Source organism: Anoplopoma fimbria, chromosome 20 (genome assembly GCF_027596085.1).
Source record: "Anoplopoma fimbria isolate UVic2021 breed Golden Eagle Sablefish chromosome 20, Afim_UVic_2022, whole genome shotgun sequence".
Taxonomy (NCBI): domain Eukaryota; kingdom Metazoa; phylum Chordata; class Actinopteri; order Perciformes; family Anoplopomatidae; genus Anoplopoma; species Anoplopoma fimbria.
The window spans coordinates 9291902-9319077 of NC_072468.1; the positions used below are offsets into that span (position 1 = coordinate 9291902).

A 27176-nucleotide genomic window follows, 5' to 3' on the forward strand; every position below is an offset into this window, starting at 1 on the left:
GTGGAGAAGGGTGAAAATGCTGATTGTGAATGGTGGTAAAAGATACAAAAGAACAGAACAGTAGTTTTAAGGTTTCTATATCAGTTTTATTTCATTACCCAAAGTTCTAACGTTTAAATAATAATGTGACTTACTTCTAAGAGCACATTAACATTAACATTAGTGTGCCTTATTGAAGAGCTATGCTAGCTATTGGCTCCGCCTGTCTTTTCCTGCTGTCTGCCTACAACAAGAAAATTGGACCAGACATCAGATCGCTCACGGCAAACGTCCTACCTGCTTGGGGTTAAAAAAGCACACTTGTCTAAGTGTACAAACGTGCACTGGCAAGCAAACAGTCAGAGTGACTGAATTAAATGCCACTTTGCATAGAATCAACATCAAAAGCAATTGTTTAGGCTGTTAGCTTCTTGACCGCTCCACCCGCTTGACAGTAGTCGTAATTACAAATTGATTTTGTTGTCAAACCTGTAATTACGGAGGCCTTTTCTTTAGGAATGGTAAAAGCACCGGACACGGATAAAGGAGGAGGCCGAGTTGACAAATGGTGGAATAAAAGATTGAAAGGAGGAAAAGTATAGTAGCACAGTTTTGCCTTTGTCAGTAGCAGCAGACCCAAAGCGCCTGCCACATGCTCAGCAATGTTTAATCTAGTGGAGAGGGGAGGAATTCAGTCGGCCCGCTCCGTTATGCAACTGTTCTCCTCACCAAAGGAAGCGATAGCGCTACATTATTGATGTAGGAGTTTCCAGGTTTCCAGGTAGCCGTGGTACAGAAATAGGGATAAAAATGCAGGCTGTTTTGAGGGTCAGAGTTTCTGTTGTTCCTGTCTGCTTCTGTCTGCCTCCTCCACAGGTCAGCCTGCGTAGGAGAGAGAGGGAAAACAAAGGACAGCGCTGAGCCGTTGACCCGAATAAGTTTAGCAAACCAGACTCTCTACAGCACACAATCAGACAGCTGATTACATGGAGCTATTTTGGGATTTTATTTCCTTATAATTGGCACTTTCATTAATTTATGACATAATTAAGGCTGCTGTGATATGACGCATGCAGGGAGTCTAATAAATGGTTCAGAAATTTCCACTGAACCATTTATTAGTGTCCTTGTTTGCACTCTGTCAGGTAGACTTAATTATATAACAGACAGCGGAGAAGTGATCCAATCTCCAGGCCCCGGATTTGGACATGTGACATTCTACCGGCCATAAAGAAAGATCAGTCAGTTTTGGAAGTACATTAAGTTTACAAATGGAGCCAATTAAGCGCTTTTTTTTTTTTTTTGCCCCATCAGTTGTTATTTACACCCACTGTTCATTCTTAAAACCAGGCACAATCAAGGATTCTCCCTGCATGTACTATCACATGCTAACCAAGCACTCTTTGATTAGCAGCCGTAGAGAGCGCTAACCCTCATCCGAAGCGAGCGTCAAAGGACAGAGGGTGTTTAATGCTGTACAGGTTGTGAAGCCCCTTGAGGCAAATCTGTGATTCGTGATATTGAGCTATATAAATAAAAATGTACTTGGAAAAAGTCAAGTAAGAAATAAAACAGCCACGGCAGCAGAGCAAAGAACACCAATTGTAATTGCATGTCAGGCCACAAACTGACTCAGTCAGTGGATGGGTGTGTAACAGTAGGCTAACGCCAGAGGAAGGAGGAGGGGCTTGATGGGATGAGAAGGAGGGGAGACCAAGGGGAGGAGGGGGAGGAGACCGGAAGGGAGAGGGTGTGCCAGCTGTGTTGGGCCTGGCTCGTGCCTGCGAGCGCTGGAGACTGATTTATCGCGATGGTCCTCTCCCTGTGTTTTCCTCTTTATCGATCCCCCGACATGCCGTCTCATAATAGTGCCGAACAGACAGAAAAGGAGAGGCTGGCTGGCTAACTACGGCAGAGAAGTGCACGGTGTGTAGTGACAGCCTAAGTTACATCCTCATCAATGGTCTTCTGGGATCAGTTTTTGCACCTCAATAAGTTGATTCGGTTTGTAGTCTGTGCTCTCAAGCCGGATACTGGAAAAGTATTCTTGTTGATTTAACCTTTTATACCTTAATAGGTAGCATTACTGTTTCTTGTGCTTTATAGTAGAAGTCAGGTATCGGCCTTTTGTTTCAGAATAAAAGCTCCTGTTGTAAGATCTGCCTCCACCAGGGTTTTATCGTGACACCGTATCACCTTCCCAGCGTGGCGACTATGTTTAAACATACACACAGTTTCACCCCTGCCTCTTTCCTGCTCTCGCCCCTCGGATTGTAGTAAAAACAGCATCAATAATTAATGATCCAATTAATAGTTTACACTGGTTTTTATTGAGCTGTCAAAGTGATGGAGAGCCTGCTGGTGCTGAACTCCGCCACTGCCTGCGCTCTGCCTCCGTCCTGAATCAGCACTTTGCAGGGGGCCCAGGAGTTGGGGGGCGAAAACGGCAGGGCCGGGCTCAGACTGCTGATGCTCACAATTTACGGCCGTGATGAGTTTCCTGCTACCTGAAAGAAAAAAAGAAAAAAAACACACAGTGCCTCGGCGGGGATCAGTGCCCAATTGTGGTATGCCACTGTTAATAAAGCTTCTGGGAAAGAGAGGGGAGAGGCTGGATGCAGCTCCGTGTTGGCGCCCACTCAAATTATTTTTGACAGACATGGAAGATGGGCTTTGGGAGGAGGATGTTGGCAGGAAGAACGGGCACAGGTGGAGGTGAAACTGTGACTGATACAACCTTGAGATAAGCTGTGAAGCATCTAAATGTATCTATAGCTCCAACATAGTCAAATAAATGCAAACATCTCATCTTTACACAACATGTTTCTGCCTCTCCCTGATCATAGATGCAAGCCTTAAGCTGTTTGCACTATCATGGCCACATTAGGCAAGTGACTCGTTCAATGGAGAGTGGTGTTTGTGCCTCCGACAGAATAGCAGCTGGGAGGGCGAAGAGGGTAATCACTGTTGTCAGCTGTTGGTTAGAGGGCCGCAGAGGGCACAGCCTGTCCGGGGACATCCATAATGTTTTATCACAGCGCATAACTGAGTACAGTAAGTCGTTTTAGCACTCCGCTTGACTGATGGATGGATAGCAGTGATAGAAGAGAGAAAGAGGGAGGAGGACAGCTTGTTAGTTTGGCTCAGACTGACCTTGCAACTAAGTCACAACTCTGAATATGAAGAAAATTTCAAGTGTGGAAATGTCATCAGAGAGTGTTTTACTCTCGCTGGTTTGGATATGGATATTAATATGAATAATAAAATAAAAATAGCAAAGGTCAATAATGCTGGAGGTGGATCATTTCGGCATCACCCCCAAAGTAATGCGACACTTTAATGATGTTATGATGTGCATTGTAAAAAAAATGAAAATACACACAAAAATATTAATGAAAGCTAGGTCCCGATTTTATAGGATAATGCCATGAAAAGTAAAAAAAATAATGAATTGACACGAGAATGGCTTTATTAAAAAGTTATTACAATTTATTACAACTTACAACTTTTTTTTCTTTGCTAATAAACACATTGCACTTACCAGATGAATTTGCTGAGACATGGACACAAAAAGAAATCGAACAGGGCAAAAGAAGTGATCTAATTATGTTGATTTAGATTATAAATATGGATCAACTGTTGTCAGGTTGTTAACAGAAACTTTTATCAGCAATAACTCTGTTAAGTATAAGGGACAAAGCTGTGAAACTTAAACTCAAGTTTTAATAAACCTAAATGAACCCTTAAAACAAGATCTGTGTATTTCTGCATCAGCTGTGTTTGGAGTGATGCGCCTATATTTATTCACAGTGGCACTATCTTTACACAGCACTCTTCTTCCACGCAGCTTCTTTTTCTTCTACACTGAAAATCCCTTCCTCCTTACCTCTTTATTTCTCAACCCCTCTCCTCTACTACCAGAAGCATATGCAGGCTATTTTTATGCCTTTCCATCAGAGTCCCCTGATTTCCCGAGACTGACTCCTCAGCCAGATAATGCTTGAAGGAGGCCTGTCCTGTAAAGATCCATTAGGTTCTGCAGCTCTTTGCAGGGGAAGTGAAGTATGGGAAAAGTGATGTATATAGCCCAGGGGTTGCGGTGTTTTCAGATGACCTTCCTGTGCCTGTGTCCCTGAGGTTCACTCCAGCTACACATATACAGTACACACATTCACGCAAGTACTTTAACAGCAGCACATGTGCAAGTGGAAGACCTGTATTTCTGTATAATTTAAACTTTAACTGACCCACTGATATGTGCAATTTAATTTGGGATTGTAAAATGTATCGCCAGAGTAAGCAAACAACATTTAAATGTCCATTCCCCCTTCGTAACCTTACGTTTAATGCAGACACATGCTTTTCGCTAAGGTCTCAGTCACACAGCAGTATCTCTCTGACAACTGAAACCATTTCTCCCTGTCTTCACACAGCCTCAACCTGCAGTCCTCTTTACCTCCACACTACTCTCCATTGGGAATCCTACAGCACCACCTTTAGAATCACTTTGTTTCACTCTTTCTAATTAGCTTATATTTTTAAAGCCTCTTAATCAAATTAAAAGCACAGTACGTCTCTCTGCTCGGCGCATCCGCTAAGGAGAACCGGTTGGCTTTTGAATTCGTAGCTTCCCACCGGAAGAAATACTCCCAGTGAGTTTAAATTAGTCTCATAGGAAATCTGCGTCTCTTTGTTTGTTTTAACGAGAGCATCAGGTCTGCAGCAAGAGATAGAGTTATAGGTCTTTATCATCCCTCTTAAGGGTCTAACCACCATTAGTTCATCTCTAACCCTTCTACTGGAGTGATGAGAAAATAAAAAAAAAAGTTGAAAGAAATGTCCCAGGAACTTCTGTCCTGTAAAACCATTATAGCCACTTGCCCAGCCTGTGTGTCTCTAGGCTGCGTGTCCACTGGTGCTACTACAGAAGATGTAATCAGAGCCCCATCTTTAAAAGCTCTCCCCGGTGCACTTTAGATTGAGGTCAGTTAAGGCTGTGTGCCACTGCAATCTGGATCCCAGTTAAACACATTAGAGATCAGCCCTGCTCCCCTCCACCCTGCAAAGATAGCAACATGCTAGCTTTGTTTAAACACAATGCAAGTTGTTTGGTGATTTGAACTTAGCAAAGCGCTTCTTAAGATTGTTCTCTAGAAAGAAGAGGAATTTAAAAGCTTGAGATGTTTCAGTGGAGAGTAGAGTGAAAAACAGCAGTGGACAAATACTGTTCTCTGTATTACAGTTGCCAAGCCAGCCAGATCACGATGCCTCTGGTCTTCTGGTCAATTTAGGTAGTGAAAGACAAGGCAATATCCACACTGGCTTTTACAGATAGGTTCTATTTTTTTATTCCATAATGTGCTTTATCTTTTATGTCACCTCCATCCTTCACCTGTAGTCACATTCTACTTTTTGTGACCAGCAAGACATATAAAAGATTAATCAATGGATTACAATGATGTCCTGAAAGAACAGTTCCTTTCCTTCTCAAGTGATATTCCCTAGGTATTGTAAAGCGGTACAGCATGTTTGATAGTAGGTAAAACCTTGTGTCATGTAAATCAACGAGAAATGCAGCACTGATAGCCAGTAGAAGTTGGGAAATTCTAAAATGATTTTTTTTAAATTTAGCACCTATAATGGGAACTATATTAGGATAGTCTGACCTCTGGTCCTGTCTGTGTTGAGTTTGCATCTTTACAAGGCTGAAGATGTGGGATTTAATCGATGTCCTGTAGGAGACAAAAGAAAACGAGGAGGAACAGATGGTCATGAATGTCCCAACTGAGAATTGTGTGTATGAATGCAGGCTTGTGTCCGTCCATTAGCGTACAGCGTGGCTGTTGTCGAATCATCATTGTTTCTTTGTGTATTATTACCTGAGCTGCATCTCTCTCTCTCCACAGGGCTCTAAAGCACACGACGACCAGCGTTTGAGTTACAGCAGTATGTGAGAGTGTGTGTGTGTGTGTGTGTGTGTGTGTGTGTGTGTGTGTGTGTGTGTGTGTGTGTGTGTGCAAAGACGAGTGTTTGGATGAGCTGTATGTGTGTTATGTGTGTGTCTGTCTGGCTGTTACTGCCGGTTGTTGTCCGTGGTGTCCTCACTAGTCCCTCTCGCTGTCCTCTCTCGTGTATGTGCGCCCTCCCCCCCCCCCCCACCCCCCCTCCTCCCCCACCTTACAGGAGATTTGGATGGCCATTGGTGGGACCATGCGTCTTGGCATAGCAGCGAGGCCTCCCCAATGTCTTTGGTGAGACATGTGGAGCCCTGCCTTGACCCCTCCCTCCCTCTCTCCCGCCCCCTTATACCCATCTCTCTCTCCCTCTCTCTGTCTCTCTCCTCCCCACCCCTGCCCCCCCATTGACCCCCCCCCCCCTTCTCCAAGAGTCTTTTTGTCATTTCATGTTTCCTTCGTTTTATTTACACCTTTGCATGTTGTTTTTCTGTTTTTTCTTTCTGTTTTATCCCACACCTGTAGGGGACAGTCAAAGGGGAAAAAGAAAAACTATTGAGCAGACATTTATGTCCGAGCCGACACACACCTTATCTGAGAGGCAAAAGAAAATGGTGCGCTTTGGGGGACACTCATTTGAAGAGGACTTGGCATGGTGTGAACCGCAGGTTAAAGACTCGGGAGTTGATACGTGCAGTAGCACTACCCTAAACGAGGAGCATAGCCATAGTGAGAAGGTACTGAGACAATCTAGCCTGCATTTTGTTATTATTCTTATTCTTATTATTTATGAACCTACCCATCCAGTCTTTGTTTGCTCTCTGTCACTCAGTGTACATAGGTGAGATGTTTGTTTTGGGGATTTTATTTGACGTTGTACAAATTGATTTCTCTTGCGATTTCGTTCTTTTTTTTTTTTTTGGTTTGGTTTTTCTTCGGTTACTTTTGGCTCCACCTTGCTCGGTGTTGCCGAAAAACGTCTCTTTTGGGGGCACCCTCTTTGCTTGCTACTTGTACTTGCTGTTTTGCTACCCAACCAGAAACAACACACCTTACAGTAGTTGTAAAAGAATAGCATTGACACACAACCTCTCTGTTTTGTCATGGCACACAGGAATGTGGGTCTCTCCTAGTTGCATGCTCGTTCTCCTCCGTATGTTGTGTCCTTGCTCTGCAGCGGTCCTGTGTAGTGCAGCAGGAACACCTTTTACTCAGGCCCGTCCCTCTCACTCTGCTGCCCCACCCAACAGCACCCAGTCCAGACAGAACCCGCCCTCTTGCCCAACTTTCCACTCACTTCTCTAGCAAGAACCCAAATGACTGTATAAGCACACAAAACAGGGAAGACTGGATTTGTTTTGCACAACAAAAAAAATGAAAACACATGTTTTTCTTTTTTCCCTTTCCACTGCGCGTCTGTGATTTCACCCTATCTGTGTCTCATGGCTTTATTCTGTGCGATGTATCTTTCATAATTTTTTGATCTTTAAACTGGCACCTCATGTTCCACCTCATTTGTATCATAGACGACTTCCTCCCCCTCCCTCCCCTTTTTCGCTGTCTGCTTTCCCCTCACTACTCCACTGGATGGTGGTTGTGTGTTGTGTGTAGTGAAGCACCGGACTCCGGTGCTTCCTGCTCCAGTTTGAAGAGCTGGTTTGAGGCGGAGAGTCGGGCTGCTTGCTTTACTCTGCATGGGGCGCTGCATGAAGCTCACTCCACCCTCACACCGGCAGGTTCACACAAGCTCCTCATCAATGGTTTTGTCCATGATTAGCTTTAGAATTTATTATTCAATCCTTTAGAATTTTAATAATTTAGCATGTTGCTATCTAAAAAAAAAGAAAAGACAACAAAATTGATGAGGCAACATAGTTTGTGTGAACTTTCTTCCCTGAGTGAATAAACACTTCCCCTATGCCCCCCCCCCCTTTTTTCACCGTGAATAGTTGTCTGCTTTGGTCTGAAGTAATCAAATTCAAACAGATGAGCTGTTAAACAGTAGGTGTGTTGCTCTGACCTTGTAGCACCCGGTGACGTGGCAGCCGTCCAAAGATGGGGATCGCCTAATAGGGCGTATTTTACTCAACAAGCGCATGAAAGACGGAAGCGTGCCTCGAGACTCAGGAGCTCTGCTCGGTCTGAAGGTGAGCTCATAATGACTCTGTCTGAAGGTATGATGCAAACACACACCATTTTAAATGCCTTACTTTTCACACCACCATCATTATACTTCCAATATAACGTGTCAAAATAAACGTTGGGCATCTATGACAAAGAATATGTTGGCAATAGACTTCAGCTTACCACACCCAGGAATTCTGGGTAAAGTTAGTAGGCCAGGTGACTGTCAGTGTCGGTTATGTGTTAACATACAGTATAATAACTTCTGGGCTGTGAATTCTACTAGTTTGGGGCCTCTTTTTTTCCAATTATTGATTGCATCATAGTGCTACTCAGTATTAATATTCATTAAAGACTTGATTATGTTCCTGATGAATATTAATGAGCAGCGTTTGGTATTGAGCCGTGTAATTTTCTGAACTCACTCACACTGAACTACTTTAATGAACTGCATTCGGCAGCTCGGAGGGAAAACAAGTCAGTGTCGTCACTGCCCAAACAATTGAAACATAATTTGCTTTGCATATTGCAGTGTTTATGTTTTGAATAGCACTATCACAGTCGCCTAGGTATTTACATTCTGTGCTTGTCATGTGTATTTTTATGCTTATAGTGCTATTTAACCTTCTCCTATAGGTCATATTCTGGCTTCACATGGTTGAAACCTTTTTAATCAGTTTGTTATAGCAGTGAAGTCACTAGATCGTCGGTTGTGCAAGATGCTTTGGTTTCCCTCCCCTTTTCACTGTTGCATAAAACTGTAGGGGTGGGAAAAAAAGAACGAAAGCTGAGCAGCCAAAGTCCAGAGGAGCATGCTTGGACATGAAAAGAGAGATGGGGAAAAATCATTACTGATTGAATGAGCCTCCTGAAACGGCATGTTTGTGTCTGCTCAGTGCCTCTGTGCGTTTCTGTCCGCTCAGCAGCAGCCAGCCAACTCAACCGTCCAGCCAGTCAGTCCACCAGTCAGGCTGCCAGCCTCGCCCTCGCTGTCCATCTCTCTCTCTCTCTCTCTCTCTCTCTGTCTCTCTCTCTCTGTTTTCCTCTACGAGCCTCCTCCTCTGGCTCCTGCCCCGTTACATAAAGCCATTTCATTTAGCAGACTTCCCTAAGCTCCTTTGTATGTTGGCATTCAGCTGCCATTAGGAGGGATTTTTATTTGTATGATGCCCCTGTAAGCTGAGGGGAGTGGAGTACGGCAGCTCAGGACTGTACAGTACGACTCTAGCCCACGGGCCTGCCCTGCCACAGAACCACAGAGCAGCACCAGAGTGTGTCCCTGGGAAAGCATAGCACTGAACATTTTAGATTTTTTGAAAACAGAGATGCACTTTTACTATTGACCCTCTGCTTAATGCTTTTATTGAGGATTCGTACCTTGCAGGCAAAAGGCTAAAGCAATGACATCAACAGGGAAAAAGTAATCTTCTTCTTCAAGCTGCAATTATGTCATGATGAGTTAGCAGGTCACAGTACGGCCAGTTATGACAACACTAACACAAAGTGAGTTCACAAATGTATTTCAGTGCTAACCCCGTCACCTCTCTGCTTCTACAGGTGGTGGGAGGCAAGATGACAGAATCTGGTAGACTTTGTGCTTTTATCACTAAAGTGAGGAAAGGAAGTCTAGCAGACACTGTTGGACACCTCAGACCAGGTATTAAAAACACAAACACACACACACACACACACACACACACACACACACACACACACACACACACACACACACACACACACACACACACACACACAAACACACACTTGTTTATAGAACCTAAATTATTGGATTTAGTAGTATTATATAGGTTTTGGAGGAGTGTGTATTTTCTTCACTTGCATGAAAGATGTCATTAGTGACATTGGGTGTCTTTGGTGTTTTCGCAGGTGACCAGGTGCTGGAGTGGAATGGGAAGCTTTTACAAGGAGCCACATTTAAAGAAGTTTACAATATCATTCTAGATTCTAAGCCTGAGCCGCAGGTGGAGCTGGTGGTCTCACGGCCTATAGGGTGAGAGCTCCCCGTCACTGTCACACACACACTAAATGCTCTTCACAAGAGTGCTGTGCCGGCGGTGTGGGTGTTATCCAGCAGCAAGGGCCGGGTCATTGGCCACATCACTGCCTGCTTGATTCTGAATTACTTTAAATTGAGTTCTCTATAATATAAAGACTTGAATCGGATAAATCTGAGAGGGAATACAGGTTTTGTTTATGAACGATTGGCTGTCTTATTTATTCAACACCTGTTTCTCTCTCCGTCCGGGTCCGGCTCTGTCGGCTCGGTCCCTCGAATAGGATCGCACAACACCGCCAGCAAAATGAGAGCCTGCCGCCTCGCTTGCACGCTCTACTCCAATAGTTTTTCCAAGAAAGGGAAATTGTGGGAAAACAAACAGCGGCACCTTTGCTTCGTAAATTCCCTATATGTGACCTGCTTTGTGCTGCTGAGGGAGCTGCTGGGTGTATGAAGACTAATGCGGTGCTTACGGTCATTAGAGCACAGTGCAGTCGGCATTAGCTCAAATTGATCCTTTCCATCCCCTCCCTCTCTTTTCTTCTTCTTTTTTCAGAGATATTCCAAGGATACCAGACAGCACACATGCACAACTGGAATCAAGTGAGTCTTGTCAAAAATCTTTAGCTTATTTCATTACCCCATTTATCCTATTAATCAGCCTGGAAACATCCAGTGAAGGAAACGTCTACGATAGACACTCTGCCTCTCTGTCTCTCTCTCTTGGAATGCTTTCTTGCCCTCTTTCTGTCTCTCTTCTTGTCTGTTTCTTTCTATCTTCTTTACTACCACCCCTCTCTCTCTCATTTTGACCTCTCCATGTCACTAAAAACCACAAACTAGGAACCAGCATCACTACTGAATAATCTGACTGCGTCGTTTCTGCCCACGTCAGGTTCGAGTTCTTTTGAGTCTCAGAAGATGGATCGCCCGTCCATCTCCGTCACGTCCCCCATGAGTCCCAGCATGCTGAGGGACGCCCCCCAGTACCTGTCAGGACAACTCTCAGTAAGCGACCTCAGCTTGATTATATGTGAAATCCTCTGTTGGATTGCTTTGACCACTGTTAACAATAATTAAGATGGGATATTAAGTTCACATGACTACATTTTGGAATGTACTACTAAACTCACATTTATAATCCAATTCAACTGTAAATCCAGGATAAAGCCATTGGGCTTCTGGGCACAGCTTCTCTCACTCTGCCTGTTCAGCTGGCCCTTTACCAACCCAGCACCGGATTGTAGATCAGGTTACTCTGTGTGTTGTCCATTATCTAGTGTAAAAACCCTCCTGGGGTAAATTGGGTAAAGGGCTGCATTAAACCCGGAGATCAATCAACTCTCAAATTTAGGGTCCAGCAGGGAAAAAGCTTTAGTATCGAGTAAACACCTTTAGAACATCGATATTTATAAGAAATAGTTGGGTTTTAAGGCTGAGACCACTGCCAATCTTCACAATCATTTTTGAGTATTTTAAGTCTCTTGTGAAAATGGCTGATTTCAGTTGCTGCAGTAGACTCCAGAATAATTTGACTCACAATAATACCTTTAAGACTGGGTCAACCAATTAAAAACAAGCACTGAATTCCGCCCAAATGCTTTCGTATGTTCCACATTTCTATGAAGCATCTGACCCTCAAAAACAACGGATTAGTGAAACAGTTCAGTTCCCTGAATGAACCATGTGAGATATGCAGTGCCTGATGAGTTTTTTCACTATGATATTTTTGGAGCCATCGTTAAATTGTGTTTTGGGACAGCGAGGGTTTAACGTCACTGTGACGCACGCCTTGAAGCAAAGGAGAAAAGGTCCAGAGAAGAAAAAGAGATATGATCAGGAGGGATTGTTAATTACCAAGGGCCCGTGCAGAACAGAGCAAAGAAGCTCAGGGACAAGTGATCAGAAAAATAAACCCACTGGTTAGAATTGCCTATCTGAAAAACTACAAACTTCTGTTGTTGTTGTTTAGAGTATATTGTGAGTCTCTGTTGTTGTTTTGTGGGATTTTGGTTTATTGCATTTCCTTTTCTTTTCCTTTTTTTTTTGCTGTTTAATTTTGCTTATCCAGAGCCAAAGCCTTAGTAGAAGAACAACGCCTTTTTCCCCTAGGGTCCAGGTAATGGGCCCCGTCTGAAGGGCACAATCTCTATTTGGTCTTTGCTCATTGACTGTTGACTGGCTGACTTTCTGTTTCCATTCTTTGGATAAATGCATTTGCGGGGAAATGGCAGCTTCAAGTTTCCCTCAGTGCAGTGCATTGTGTCATTCTTTTCAATTTGATTTCTTGCCATCACCGTGATGATGAGAGTTACGTACTCATTTTAACCCATTCACATCATTCCTCCAAGGTTATGCATGCTGGACTAATCCGCATACGTTTATAGAGACACTCTTCCATTGCCTGATTTGACACCAGTAATTGACCCAACCATTTCTGGATCTGTTGGCAAAGCAGGAGGGTGTCTCCCTGAACTTTCTCAGGACAAAGGACTTTTGTGGTTTTTTGTGACATGAGCCCTGTCTTGGTTAACCCTACACTCATCATCAGGAGTTATGTTAGTTAGCAGCTTGTGGTGGATGGGTCTGCAGTTTCATGTTGCAGTGCAAAGATACCAATTCACTGTCTTGTTTGAAACAAAAATTTCCTTTACAGATTAGAATTAAAGCAAATTGTACCTTCCAAAATAGCAAACTGAGCAAAACTCAGAGGGTCTTCATGGTTTTGATTGAAAACACGCCGTATAATCATTTTGTGTGAAACTGTATTCTTGATAGAGGTAGCTTGAGATTAACACTCCTGCTTGGATTTTGACATTGTAACAGTATGTTGTTTTTTCTAAAAGTACCTTCAAGAAGCTTTATATGGATCAGATTCGAGTCTAAAGATATGATATGGCATTTGAATATAGGTCTATAAGTGGGTTTTTTTTATGTGCGAGTGTGTTCATGTATGTACTTTTTGGAAATGCTTGTATGTTTCAGTTAATTTGTTATTAGATGGCTATAAAGCCATGTGTTATCGCTCATAATATTATCAATATGATTCCGAAGTGAATTTTTTCAGAAATATTTTACCATTCACAGACAGAACACTAGATTCATACTTTGCACTATGTGGTATCTTGGTGGACCATAAGTTTCGAGATTACTTGGTACAATTTGTTTTCCAATAAGCCCTCTGCTGTCTGTTTTTGCCTACATGAAATCTACTGACTTGTGTTGAATGCTCTTTCTTGCGTTGCTGCATGTATAGCTGGTAGTTTTTTTGGTAGAGACCCTTTCCATAATCATATTTTTGAAGAAGTATGGACAGAAGCTTAGAAGTTTTAATTCTCATTTCATCTACTTTCTGTAAGGCCTCAGTTAGAGTTTTTTCTTCTTCTAAGTGTCTTTTGGAGTCCATACTTCCCTTTTAGTGTGAACTGTCTTCGATTCCTCTCGCAACAGCATGATTGATTTCTTCATATCAATGCCCATTAAATATCTGAGAGAACATTATTAGAGACAGCATCATCCCTGGTAGACGGTATCATTTCAACAGAACACATTTGATTTTAGAGCATTTTAGAGCCTTTCACTTCAGTCGAAAAGACATTCAGGCTAAATGCATTCACTTCTATTCAATAAGATTAAATCATCCCTGCAGGGGAAGTTTTTAAATGACCAACATAAACACTGTCATTTTACAACACTTCACGTAATAGGAAAAAAAAACACAGACAAAAACACATATTTTCATTAAAGGAGGGTATCTTTAACCATAGAGACTAAAATATCATAAATACATTTTTAGCATCATCATACCATATTAACACTGATACAGTGGGTCCATGTTTGATGAGCACTTAAAGGCGTAGTTCATATTTATTTATTTTTTTTAAAAGGGGGTTGTATGCGGTACTTATCCACAGTCAGTGTTACTTATAGTACATGGCGGCAGACAGGAGTACCAGCACGGGAGCAAAGCAATGTACTGCTGTGGATGGGGGGGGCAGAAGCAAAACAGTTTTTAGACACCTAAAAGAAAGTCCTACCTAAAGACTGAACAGTAAATTTAGAATATTCTTACTGCTTTACCTTGCCGTCAGACAGCCCTTTCCAACGGGGAACTGAAGACGTTATCCAGGCTCTCTTCCTAGCCACCAGACCAAAAAACGTGAGTTGCTTGTCTACCGCTACCTCAACCAGTTGGTCTTGGTTGTTGTGTGACTTTTATGTTTTAAAAAGGTTCGTTCAGATTCACCAAAGTTAAACATTAACATAAACAAAGTAACCAATTGTGGCGGTGTTAGACCAGCAAACCCTGTGTTATGCGTGGTAAAATGACTGTTTTTATCAATTGAGTCTGGTGGCTTTGAAAAAATTATGGATGGATATAACAACTTTAGTTCCAAGACAGAAAGCGCTCACTGACAGTAAGGTAAAGCGGTGAAAATGTTATAAATATAACTTTTCATGGTTGAATGACATTTTGCTGCTGCCCCCGTCCACAGCAGAACGTTGCTTTGCTCCTGTGCTGTTAACCCTGTCTGTTTCTCCAAACTGGGGGTGTGGAGTACGCCACCACATACAACCCCACTTCAAATAATCTGAACTATCTCTTTAAACTCTTTGTGCTGCCAAGCATGTGACCTGGAATCATCTTAGAAGGTAGACATATTCCTATCTTTTTCATGAAGGGTAAATACAGGAGAAGACTCTATGCTGTACTAAAAAACGGTTGGCTGGAATGAGATAGGTCTAAATACAAGAATACACAATTGCTCCTGTAGTAGCTTTACTTCTGATTTGATGTAGTTGTCTTCTCCTGCATTAGTCCCTCTGTGTTTGTATTCCTGTTGGCCCTGATCAGACCCTCAGCAGGCTGTCTCTGCTCTGCCCCTGCAGGTCAAACTCTGGTATGACAAAGTGGGCCATCAGCTAATTGTCACCATCCTGGGCGCCAAAGACCTGCCAGCCAGGGAAGACGGCCGGCCCAGGAACCCTTACGTCAAAATCTACTTCCTCCCTGATAGAAGGTAAGAGTAGAAACAGTTACCATTTTAACCCTCCACACTCATTTAATGTCACTTCAACTCACTCCGTCCAGGAAGTTATTGGACATTAGTGGACCAAACCGAGTTATAATATATTTTAGAAAATGGATTCTGTGTGTTACTGTGGCTTCTTTTTGGAACAACGATGTGATGTCACAAGGTCATGTGTCATTGTTTTTTATCCGTTAGCATCAGAAAAGCCTGTAGGGATATATGTGGATGTGTCTGACTATTTTGTTCAGTGCGGTGTTGCATCGTTTTAAGCAGCTCTTTCTTATGCACTGATAGAATGCAGGTAGTGGACATTTTTCTCACCTTGCCGTCTCATTGCCATCATCAGCATGCCACGGTGATGTGCTCTGTGCTGTGTCGTGTTATTGATCTGTTGTATTCGTGGCTCTCCCCTGTCATGGTTGTAAATAAAAACAGTTTGAATTATTGTTCCTCCAGTGACAAAAGCAAGAGGAGAACAAAAACAGTAAAGAAATCCTTAGAGCCCAAATGGAACCAGACCTTTATGTATTCGCCGGTGCACCGGCGGGAGTTTCGGGAGCGCATGCTGGAGATCACATTGTGGGACCAAGCCAGGGTGAGGGAGGAGGAGAGCGAATTCCTGGGAGAGGTAAGAAAACTGAACCCCACCCATCAGGGACACTCACTCACAGTATCTCAGCTAATCCTCTCGAATGGGGTCAAGCCCTTGATAAAGCTCTTACAAGGTTCTGGTGGTCCAGTCCTTGTCCAACACGGACAACATGGAGCTTTGGTGTTTTTATTTACTGTGTAAAACTGTTAAATAACAAGTGAAGGGATTGTTTTGTGTTGAGACTGACGGTAAGAGATCTATGAGTATTTTGGCACAAGATGTCTGCTGCTATAATTCCATCATTAAGAAAAAAAAGTATGTTAGTTTGCAACCATTTGCAATGAAGACACTTTTGACAGTGTACTTTTTTTTTTTTCATTCCTCTGGCAGATCCTTATTGAGCTGGAGACAGCTCTTCTGGACGACGAGCCGCACTGGTACAAGCTGCAAACCCACGACGTGTCCTCCATCCCGCTCCCACGTGCCTCCCCGAACACACAGCGCAGGCAGCCCCATGGAGAGAGTCCAACGCGACGGCTCCAGAGTGCGTAACCCCTCTGACACTGAGACACATCACACACCTCTTATTGATAGTCTGACATTAATTGATCAGGCATAAAGGAATTTATTACAAAAGGGTCATGCCACTTAACATTTAGAAACCATATCAGTCATGAAATAACTTTACTAAAACCGAAGACAAGACATTATACTATGTGGCTTACTTCACGTCTTGTCTTAATGCCCATATGTGAAATCCTTTACACACAAAAACATGTTCCAAAGTTCAGGTGAAGCATATATGGTACCTCAGCAGTCTGAGTAGGTCGATCCAAGGTCATTCTCAAAAAAATCTCTCTTTTCGTTTGCTGAGACTGCAGACATTGTTGTTGTCACTGCGCTTGATAGAGCTGGCATGCAAGGAACACCACGGTTACAAGAAGGCCAGCAAGTAGTGGCCATGTCAGGATAAAAGAAATAAAAAGACTTCAAGGATTCCAAATGATTAAGCACTTGATATAGTAGATCTCATTTACAAATTAGGGTCCACATACAGTAAACCTCTGGCCCCACTGGTTTTCTGTTCCTGCTTTAGGTAATAAAGGCTTTAACAGCCGATAGTAGTTTTGCATATTTTGTGTTTGTTGTGCATGTCACAGCAACCTTACTGCTTCTGCTTTTACAGACAAAGGCTCATATTCATGCAACTCAGGTAAAGCCCCCCCCAGTGCTGCTCTATGGAGCATCTCAGTGTTCTCCTGTCCTTTGCAAAGATGCATCCTTGTGCCCTGATTCTCTGACCCTGTCCATCCCCCCATGAAGAGTGCATGTCTCTGCTGCCTCACATGGAGTTCAATGAAACCTGCTCTGGGTACCCGACACATGCACGCTCCAGGGAGATTAAGGACACAGTGGTCTCTCCCTCTTTGTGTTCTCACCTGTGAACTACCTCACGATCCAATCCTGCAACCCGAAAACCATATCCTGCTAAATGTGATGTGCTAAAAAACCAAGGCGATTTGCCAGTCCTGGCAGACACAATATGCTTTGATTTTGACCACTTGCCTTTCCTCTGTAATGCAAATTGTGTTTTAATCATTTTGGCCATTACCAACATTTCCCCTTTTAAGAATGCACAAAATGCTTTTGGCAAACTCTGCAGCCCATTCTTCTTCGCTTGTGTTTGTGTGCCTTGAATGTGATCTTGATCATTGGATACATTAGATGAAGCTGGTGGGATATTTTCAACAGGGTTTGTTTATTAAGTTAGAGAAACGGAAAATGAATCAGTTGATTATCTTTATGCGTAATACATTATTAAGCTGGCATTGTATTTTCTATAACAAAACCCCCACATAGCTCATAATGTAGCCCTTCTCTCACCATTCTGTTAGCAGATACTGGTAAACGTGCTTCAGACGACAGTACTTTAGTCTGTGCTTCAGTGTACTGCTTCAGTGTACTGCTTCAGTGTACTGCTTCAGTGTACTGCTTCAGTGTACTGCTTCAGTGTACTGCTCCTACTACACACTTAAGGCTTGCTCGCTTCCCCCCACCAGGATGATTTTCTGGCTGTTTGTGTAAGTGTGAGGTGAAAGAGCTGACAGCTGTAAAAAGTATCCAGCCAACTGAGATGAGAGGTTGGGAGCGGCGCTGCCAGAGTGCAGCACTTGTCATTTCTGATAGAGCACACTAGTCCAGTTGATTTAAGTTGACTGAACGGTGAAGGCGTGCGTGTGTGTGTGCGTGTGTGTGTGTGTGTGTGTGTGTGTGTGTGTGTGTGTGTGTGTGTGTGTGTGTGTGTGTGTGTGTGTGTGTGTGGGGGGGCTTCAGGGATGGGGTTCATACTTTAAAGAGAGGGGACAGGGAAGGGCGATAAGGCTTCCGGGGGAGATGAAGAAAGAGCTGTAACGCCACCTCACTTCTCCCACCCCCACCTTCACATGTAAATTGAATGATTGAATGTATCCCCTTAAAGTGCCAGAGTTCAGATGAAGACAGATCTGCTGTTTTTTTTTGTTGGAGTGGATCAGTGAAATGCGGTGTTATTTGTTACAGCTGACGCGTCATTCTACATAAATCATCTAAAACGCTCTCCTGCGGGACTGTTAGTTGTAGTTGTGGGCTACAAGGACGGGTGCACATCTTAGGGAGGCATAATACATAAAATGGGTGAATAGATGAACGAGGGAATGAAAATGTCTCTTGTGTTTTCCGACGTTTCTCTCTGTCTCTTTATCTCGAAGGGTCCCAGAGGATAAGTGACAGTGAGATCTCAGACTACGATTGTGAAGATGGTGTTGGGGTAATAACAGGTAATGTGTTAAGGTCATATTAACAAGACTCATGAGTGCATGTGAATGAAATTTGAAAAGCAAAATGAGCCGGTCTGGAGGGAAAGTGAAAACATAGATGTTTAATCGGCTGTTTCACCAGGCCATATATATACATATATTATTTTATCCTCACCACCTACATACCACCATCCGTCAAATGCTTCCTTTGCATGAACAGCTTACGCTACTGTTATATACCACATTAGAAGGCTAGAATGCTGCAGCCCATGAGCAGCAGCACAGCGAGGGAGCACTGAGATTGTGTCTGCCTCTGCACTGCTAGTTGCTGTTCTGCTGTGCTCACCGAGGCTCCAGCAGAACGCCCACGCTGCACATCAGAAGAGGAGAAGCTCTGCTCTGCTGTTAGAAGCCAGAGAGCCAGAGAAAAACGGCAGAAAGAAAGACTGAAAAAGTACTTGATATTTGCCCACGTACAATATCAACCTTGAAGGAAACTATGCTGAAAGAGGCAGCAAAACCGTCGAAAAACATAGAGGCTTGCTTTTGTTTTCTCATGCAAAAGATAATGTTGCAGTATTGTTATCCTCTTTCAATTAAAATCATTACTCTTTTTTTTTTAAACTTTCGCTTAAAGACCGCAGAAACTGTGCCGACCTTGTTTGCAGGAAAGCTGTTGGTAAATCTCGGACGGAGGCAGCTGCCTGCACTGTTGATTTAGCGTGTGGCAATACTTCACATTCCCGTTAGCAGATACAGAGACAAAGAGAGGGAAAGAACGTTAGACATAGAGGAGCAATGCTTTGGAGAGCGAGAGAAGAGAATAGATCTAGTTGCTGTAGCGAACGCCTGTCAGACACACAGACAGCATCGGCCTGGGCCTGCTGATGATGCTGTAGCTGAGGGAAATCCCCCTCCAGTCCGGCCTCTTTAACATTCTCATCAGCCCCTCACTGCCTCACCATGCCAGACAGTCACCTTCACTTCCTTCACAGTGAAGGGAATACCCCTTCTTGTACCCTAATTGTCTGGTACATACAGTATATCATAAGTCATTAGTAATTACTGCACAGGTACTGCTTAGGTATTTTAAAGTATATCTCCTGTTGTTGGACTCTTTTGATTCACTGGAATTTTAGAAGTGCTCAGTCACATGTTTAACATTTTGTACAGTTCAATTAGTTTTGTCCCTTCTGCCCTTCTGCTCTGATGCAGCCCAATCCTCTTCTTCAATCCTATTAATCGCCAGTAAAGGTATTTTGGTTCTGCGTAGTGTTTTATTGCTCTGCTGCAAGAGGCTCTGTTTTGGAGAAAGAGCAGATGTCTTCCTTTTTAAATCTAATCTGAATAATAATGAAGAAAACATATTGTTAATTTCTTCTCCTTATTAGCTTTGTTTATTAAAATCAATAAAGAAAATGGGCAGAAATTATCAGAATTTCAGAATTTGACTTGAGTCCACTTGCAATCAGGATGGATTATTTAGTTTGAATATTTGAATCTGTTTGGGTGGTCAACAATATTTCAGTCAAACTTCCTCTTGTGAAGGTCACCATAACATTACCTCCAATTTTTCTTACCTTTCCTTCTTTTCCAACTTTTGATTCAGGATTTTCCTTAACTCATTTTAATGTGCTATACACTCTATTGAATATCAATCAAGTTTAATAGTGCTAAGCATTGACCTTAACCATGGCTGCTAGCCACGTCTGATTATCGGTTAATGAACTCTTTCAAGTTCAATGGACCAATCAGCCTCGCAGAGAAAATTCATTATAATGTTTCAGAATTTTTTTTAAAGGCTATTTTCATGTTTAATGCACAATGTTAACACAGCAGATGAATTCCACCTTCATTGAAACTAAGACGTCATTTTTGATAAAATAAAGACTCAGCATAATGAAAAAGAAAAGCTGTGCCTGTGCAGAATAGCATTTTAGCACATGTTTTTTTATAAAGTTTGGTCCTTTTTCCTCTGAGTTATTCAATTCTGGGGTTAAACTGGATCTGCATCATTAACTGCCATCATTTTTCATTATCAAATGCAGCAGATTTAGCCATATCACATGCTTAGAAATACAAAGAACTCACAAGGTGTTAAAGTGAAATTAGCACAGAAATTTTGTGTGAATTTAAAACCCGCCACTGCAGTGCGTTTGGTGTCAGAACATTATTACAGAACCATCTGAAAAAATAAAAGATAAATAAAATGAATCTTGTCCCTCCATCCCTCCCTTCCTCTATCTGTTCTTGTCTTCGCAGACTACCGGCCGAATGGCAGAGACTTCCAGAGCTCCACGTTGTCCGTCCCTGAGCAGGTGATGTCGTCTAACCACTGCTCTCGGTCGGCTGACATTAACCGGGCGCGGTCGCGCTCTCCCAGCGTTCCCCCACCCTCCAGGTAACTACTGGGTTGATTTCCATGTGGACACTGTGTTTAGTTTTTGTTTTATCGATATGGATGTATTTAACATCCTGTTGATGATATCCTTATAGCCTACATTTCCATTAATGGATCCATAGGGTTTAGGGACTGTACTGCCCTCTAAATGCATCATTAGCCCTACATGCATGTATGATGCAATAGTTCTCGTGGTTACTCTGAATGCCTCACATAAACATGAGGCGATTTGCACCCTGCCTCCCCCCCACACACACACTTGACAAGTAGGGGTGAGTTTTTGGTGTGTAAACTACATGAGGGGTGATCCGGTCCACTTCTGTCACACAGCAGAAGTCTGGACCCAGCCTTTGACCTTAGGCCTTCTCAGTACAGCTCCTCCTCTAGAGTGGACCACCACAGTGTGTCCGAAGATAACTACTCACCTGACAGGTACACACACATACGCTCCAGCTTACACTTGTGCACAGTGGGTGCATGTACATACGCGGGCATGCATGGAGCAAATGCTGACAAGCACAAGTGGGGGCTGGCGAGCAGACATGCAGGCAGGTGTTTGTGCACGCATACACTTAATGGGCAACGCCTTTTGCCTTAAACTCTCTGGGAACTGATGTTGTGTGTGGGTACTTTTTAATCTCTCTTGTATTCCTGCTTTTAAAAAGCAACGTTCTCCATTCCTGGGTTATCATTGATCATATTATTTTTAAATCTGATACAGAAGCGTGGATTAAAAAATGTTGTATCACAGCTAAAATCCTTCATGAACACAAGACTGTAAGACTGCACAACGTAAGAGGAGTAATTAACAAATAGGTATTTTGCATCTTATATCCAGGAGGCTGAAAAAAGTGCAGGAAACATTCTAGTGCTTCAAATGCTGCATACAGCATGCATCGTTTGCATGTATCTCGCTATCTTTATGGAAAAGGTGGTCAAGGGGAAGTGGTCAGTTATCCCCCATCAGCACTTATTTTCTGTGAGGCTTGGAAAATGTTGCTCCAAGAGTCCAATCATAGCCTTGGCAGTGCCAGGCCGCAGCTACTTTCCCCCGTCCAATTAACTTTATTTGATATTTCTGAGGCTTGGCCTAAATCAGTGTCAGACGCAGAAAATGCACTTATCTAAATTGTCTGGGACAGTGCTCACTTGAGTGTATTTCAGCTGCTTTAATTAACAGCGGCCGGTTATTTATTGAAAACAGTTGAAAATGACACAGGAAATGAGTCACAGAGAATTTGGAAATGTATCAGAACTCCTACGATATAAAAAAAATCTAAAAAAATCTTGTTTTTTCACGTCTTCTCCCCTGTATTTTCCTACTTTTTGAAATGTTGTGTCTGTAATAGAAGAAATCTTATGTAATGTGCATGGTCTTAAGTTCTTTTAATCATGAAGTAAAACTGACACCAAGCAGGTTTAGGTGTTTGGACTTTGCTGTTCTGCTCTTTCCTCCGTGAAAGCTGCCGGTGTGCTCGGTGTACCACTTTCATCTGTCAGTGTGGTAAAGCTGAGGAAGACATCTTCTCAGCTTCTCACATCTTCCTCGCCTGTTTTTTCCCTCTTTGAAACTGTCACATCAACCTTTCCTATGAGCTCTCTCATTCTCTTTACTTCCTATTTCTTTGAGAACTCTCTCTCCCTCCGTTTCCTCACCCCTCCATCTGTCTGCCTATGATTCTGTCTCTCTCCTTTCCTCCTCCTCCTCTTCCTCCTCCTCCGCTTCTTCCTCGGCGCCATCTCAGATCCATCTCTGTCTTCTCTCCCCCTCCATGTGGTCGCAGCCATTTTCTCACCCTACCTCGAACCAGACATACTCAGCCTAACGATGATCCTCAAAACGACCCCAGGTAGACTTTTACCTGAGCATGCATGAAGCCCCATCTCAACTCCAACCCGCAACCCCTTTCTTTTCTTTGATGAAATCTTTCATTTGGGTGTTGAACACATGGCACTGACACGATGTTTGCATGTTTTCAATCACTGTAGTCAATGCACAACATGGTTTTTGGATGCACTGAAGTAGTTCCTTCATATTATCTGGCCCTTGTCAGTGCCATCAGCGTTGTGTTAAATATATATTTCTTCTGCAAGAGATCAAATATATTAATTCTGTGTGTGTCATAAAGTACATTGAGAAAATGAGTGGCCGTACACTTCATCCATCCAGTATCAGCATTGCTTATTCTCTCTTTTCATCACCTCAGTCATTCTCACGTAAACGTTCCTCTCCTTTTGCTCCACACATTTGCCATGTGAGGAAGTGTGATGACCACCAAAAGAGTGACTATGGCAATACTGAACATGGATAAGTGTCCGTTGTGAAGTTTTGTCCAGCAGAGGTAGTTTCTTCCTCAAAAATTTGTAGGATAGTAGTGATAGAATTCAGTTCATATGTAATCCCTGTGGATCTGTAGGATAAGCATGTTTTCAGGCAGAGAACAGTATGTGATGGGGGGGAAAAAATGGTACACTCCAAGTTGTCTTCCCTTGCAGGTTATTTAGTTTTTTCAAGTTACTTCCTTTTTTATTGGAGAAATAAATGAAATGCTGACCAGTTGTTGATATTTTCCCGCCAGCCGCAACCATCGCGTGTATCCAATCTGCCGAGAGGAAGCGGTCAGGTTACTGCGTTCCACTAGGATGGCCCGCGCCTATTCTGACGGTGCCTACTCCTCCGACTATGACTACGAGAGGTATTGACATGCACTGCCGCTGCATCCGTGCATCCGCCATCTTGTGGTCTCCTCAAGTTGTCCCTCGTCCGTCTTTATTTTATCCGTGATCGTACATGTGATGACAGAAAATGATATCCTGTCTCGATATCGGTTTTTGCTAAAAGCGTTCACAGCTCTGAAGTTGCGTAGATGTGAGACGATAATACACAACTGCCTCTGTATGTCGAGGCCTCAGAGCTATGTGTGTTGCTGACGTCGGCTCTATGTCTCCTGGTTGTTGGGTTGCTGGACAGCACCTGACTGTCTATTTGTTGATGTCCTTGTTTATGTACCCATGTACATTATACCAACAGCAGTATGTTGCTCAGTGGTGTGTGTGAATTTTAGTGTTGTCCTTTATTTTTACATGCTATTGGCAGCTGCGTATCGCTCACCTATACAATGGCATCTCTGATGCATTGCTCTGGGCTGCACAGTAGTTTTGTAAATTCCGTGTTTTGCCCTTTGGCTTCTAGTGTCTGGCCAGAATGGGCTGCCAGGCCGTTCTAAGCAACCATAGAAAGGCCTGCTGACACCCATCCATCTATCCCCAGGACCCACGCCAGCATCCTGATGCACCAATAAAAAGAAAGACCCCCCCCCCTTCCCCCTTCTCCCTCCCCCTCCAGAGAAACGCTGTAAATGACTCCACTTTTCTCTGTGTTCAATCTTTCGCCTGCTGCCATCTGGCTTTCAGTCAGGAATAACGTGACGTTTGTGCCATTTCTCTCCGCTCCAGGAGGAAAAAAAGTGATGAGTCCTCAGAACCCAGCCCGAGAGCCTGACTGACTTTATTAAAGTGTCACAAAGTTTCCCTGAGGCCCGGCTTGGCTCGACTTCAGGCTCAGCCTATAGCCCAGATAGCCATTAACGAGAGCCCTCCATCTTCTTCTCTCTCCCTTTCTTTTTGTCTGAGCGGACAGAGAAAGGAAAATAGCCAGCATCTCTGTGTTATCCACAGAGGAGTAGAATAGATTTCCCTCCTCTCTTCATACAGATACAGTTTGTTTCTGTTTGCGCCCTGGCAGAGTAAAAAGCAACACTGAGAACTGAAAAGAAATGAGGGCAGAGTAAAGAAACGGAAGGCAAATGGAAGAGGAGACAAAGATGAGCAACGGAAAGCATTAGCGGAGTCTAAGCCTTTTGGCAAGTGTCTTGGTTTAGGTGATTTCCCCTCAGAACATGATACAATGTTTTTTATGGTTCTGTTTAAGTGCATCGCCCCAGAGTGTATCTTGAGTGGTACAAAGCCTGCAGCGTGTACTCATCAAAAAGCAGCTCTTCCAAGTACAGAAACTAATATTTCAGACTCGCTTTGAATCCAGTGAGAATGTAGTGAGCAGTGCTAGTGCCGTCTGTCGTGGATACATCCATCAACTTACACCTAATGAGAAGTTTGATTTGCAACAGACATAACCTTCACATTACCCATAAATCCTTGGCCATAACAGCCTCATGATGTGAATCCACTAATGATTATGTTGACCATCACTGTGAATGACTGTAGATGAAGAATGTTAAAGGCTACATAAGGTCACTGACTGATAGGCCTTTGGTTTGCTATTAGAGGTAAAAAGGACATCTCCTCTACTGGATAATTTTTCATACTGCAAAAGGCTACAGACACTACAAGACTATGACAAGATTGACTTTTGAATGAAACCTCAAATTATTAAAATGACTCTAAAGTGAAAGAAAATCTTCCATAATTCCAGAAAAATTACACAAAGTTACAATTTACAAAAAAATCTTTTGGTGTCTATTAGCATTATTAGAAGCAGCTCCCAGCTATTTGTATTTCTAAGACACCAATGTGTCTCCTGCGCTTTAGGATAAGAAAGGTGAAATGGTTTAGTTAAATACTGTTTGTTTTATTAAACATAAAAACTGTATAAATTCAAATGTTGATAGACTTGAGATTTACTGATTTAACTTTATAGAACTTTTACAATTTTACCAACAGTGTGCATGCTCTAAATGTCTATACACTCCGGACAACTCATGTCCAAAGGCTAGGTTGAATATTTCCTTCACTTTTTTGATATGTGTAGTGTGATGCATTTTTATGACAATGTTTTTATCTTCCTATTTTCTCTCTGCAAAGTGAAACAATATCCATGTTCACTATCAATGATTTATTTTCATAGTTTAGGAACCTCACCTGCTTCTTTCCTCCAGCTCTTCAGATCAACAAGATTTTGCCTTCATCCTCACTGTGCCAAAAATACTTACCATGGCTGGGCATTTTTCAGGAAATAACAGATATGACAAGCCAAAAGCAATGTAAAGATGCACTTCACTTTTCCCTCACATCTCACTCTACCTCAAACAGACCGCAAATGAACACTCACTCACCACGTATAGAGAGACAGCACATGGTCTCTGCCACCAACCTGAGGACTTCACTCTTAATTCACTACAGGAACTATAGACCACACAGAATGCACCTACGCCTTTAATATTTTATTCTTCAAGAGTTGCGGAATACTTTTATGTTGTCACTCTTAAGGACCAAGCCTGAATATTTTGCTCGTTTAAGAAAATTTACTGCATATAAATCACTCGTACATAATAGCAGACCTGTTTCCAAAGCAGGCTGTAGAGTAGTTTTGAACGTCTGATTTCGACTTAACATGCAGTATTGAGATACAGTCATTGTTTGGTGAGTTGTTTGGTAGTCAATCAAAGTGAATATGATGTTAAATGCAGATAGATTTGCACACACATTGCAGTGCCAGTGTAGTGAAATTTAACTGTAGCTAGAGCATACATGATGTTCATTCTGATTGCATACTTTGAGTGTGAAGTACATTCCCATACAAAAGGCGGAAAAACATGTTAAAATTGGACTGTATGATATGGAAAATGGTTAGCATTGTAAAGTCTAGTATGTGATTTGTAGTAAATGGGTTAAAACGTGCAAAAATAAACAGGAATGTTACTGAAACACATGCATTTTGGACGAGTTTTGAGGGCGGGCTGCACATTTCTTTGTCCTCCATACTGTCCACCCTGCCAGAATACTGTCCCTGCCCTGCTGGGGCCCCACTGAGTGCCTGCCTATCTCTCAATAACCTCTGTAGGAACCACGGAGCCATGGATAGACACGAGTATCACAGCAGGTCCCGCTCTGCAGACCAGCGGCCCACTATAGAGCGCCCCACATCCCGCTCGCGCTCCACTGAACGCCCCCACGACTCTTCGCTCATGAGGTCCATGCCGTCTCTGCCATCTGGGAGGTCCGCCCCCCCCTCACCTGCCTTGACGAGGTGTGACCCAGATCAGAGACGCTAACCATCTTAGCACAAAGCATACTGTAGTTTTAGTTGTACAACCATTTCCCTGAGGCATAGCTACTCTGGAGGGAGAGATAATTTAAACATTATATTCATTTATATTCATTCATTATATTATAGCTCATATTCTGCTTCTAACTGGGAATATGCAATAAAGACATACACAGATCTTATAGAGGTTAGTTAGTTAGCCTAGCTACCAGGCTAGCTACCTAGCTTACCCAAATAGCTTCATATTAAGCTTTTTAGATAAGCTAGGTAACGTTAG

General features: G+C 42.8%; 1 protein-coding gene across 18 annotated transcripts in view; it reads left to right on the forward strand.

The window, feature by feature from the left end:
• Positions 1–27176, forward strand: part of rims2a (regulating synaptic membrane exocytosis 2a) — a 134368-nt gene that overhangs the window by 67333 nt on the left and 39859 nt on the right. For 11 of the 18 annotated variants that reach the window (XM_054621415.1, XM_054621419.1, XM_054621422.1 and 8 more), the window contains 13 exons: positions 6163–6230; positions 7961–8080; positions 9615–9714; positions 9945–10068; positions 10631–10677; positions 10970–11082; positions 14965–15095; positions 15564–15735; positions 16090–16243; positions 18447–18515; positions 20757–20895; positions 21226–21327; positions 26696–26881. In XM_054621415.1, the coding sequence (XP_054477390.1) occupies positions 6163–6230; positions 7961–8080; positions 9615–9714; positions 9945–10068; positions 10631–10677; positions 10970–11082; positions 14965–15095; positions 15564–15735; positions 16090–16243; positions 18447–18515; positions 20757–20895; positions 21226–21327; positions 26696–26881 (1525 nt within the window). Of the gene's footprint in view, positions 1–6162; positions 6231–6458; positions 6671–7960; positions 8081–9614; positions 9715–9944; positions 10069–10630; positions 10678–10969; positions 11083–12145; positions 12194–14964; positions 15096–15563; positions 15736–16089; positions 16244–16885; positions 16913–18446; positions 18516–20756; positions 20896–21225; positions 21328–23474; positions 23592–26695; positions 26882–27176 lie in introns of all 18 variants that reach the window. The other 7 variants (XM_054621414.1, XM_054621417.1, XM_054621418.1 and 4 more) reach the window with 3 other exon arrangements.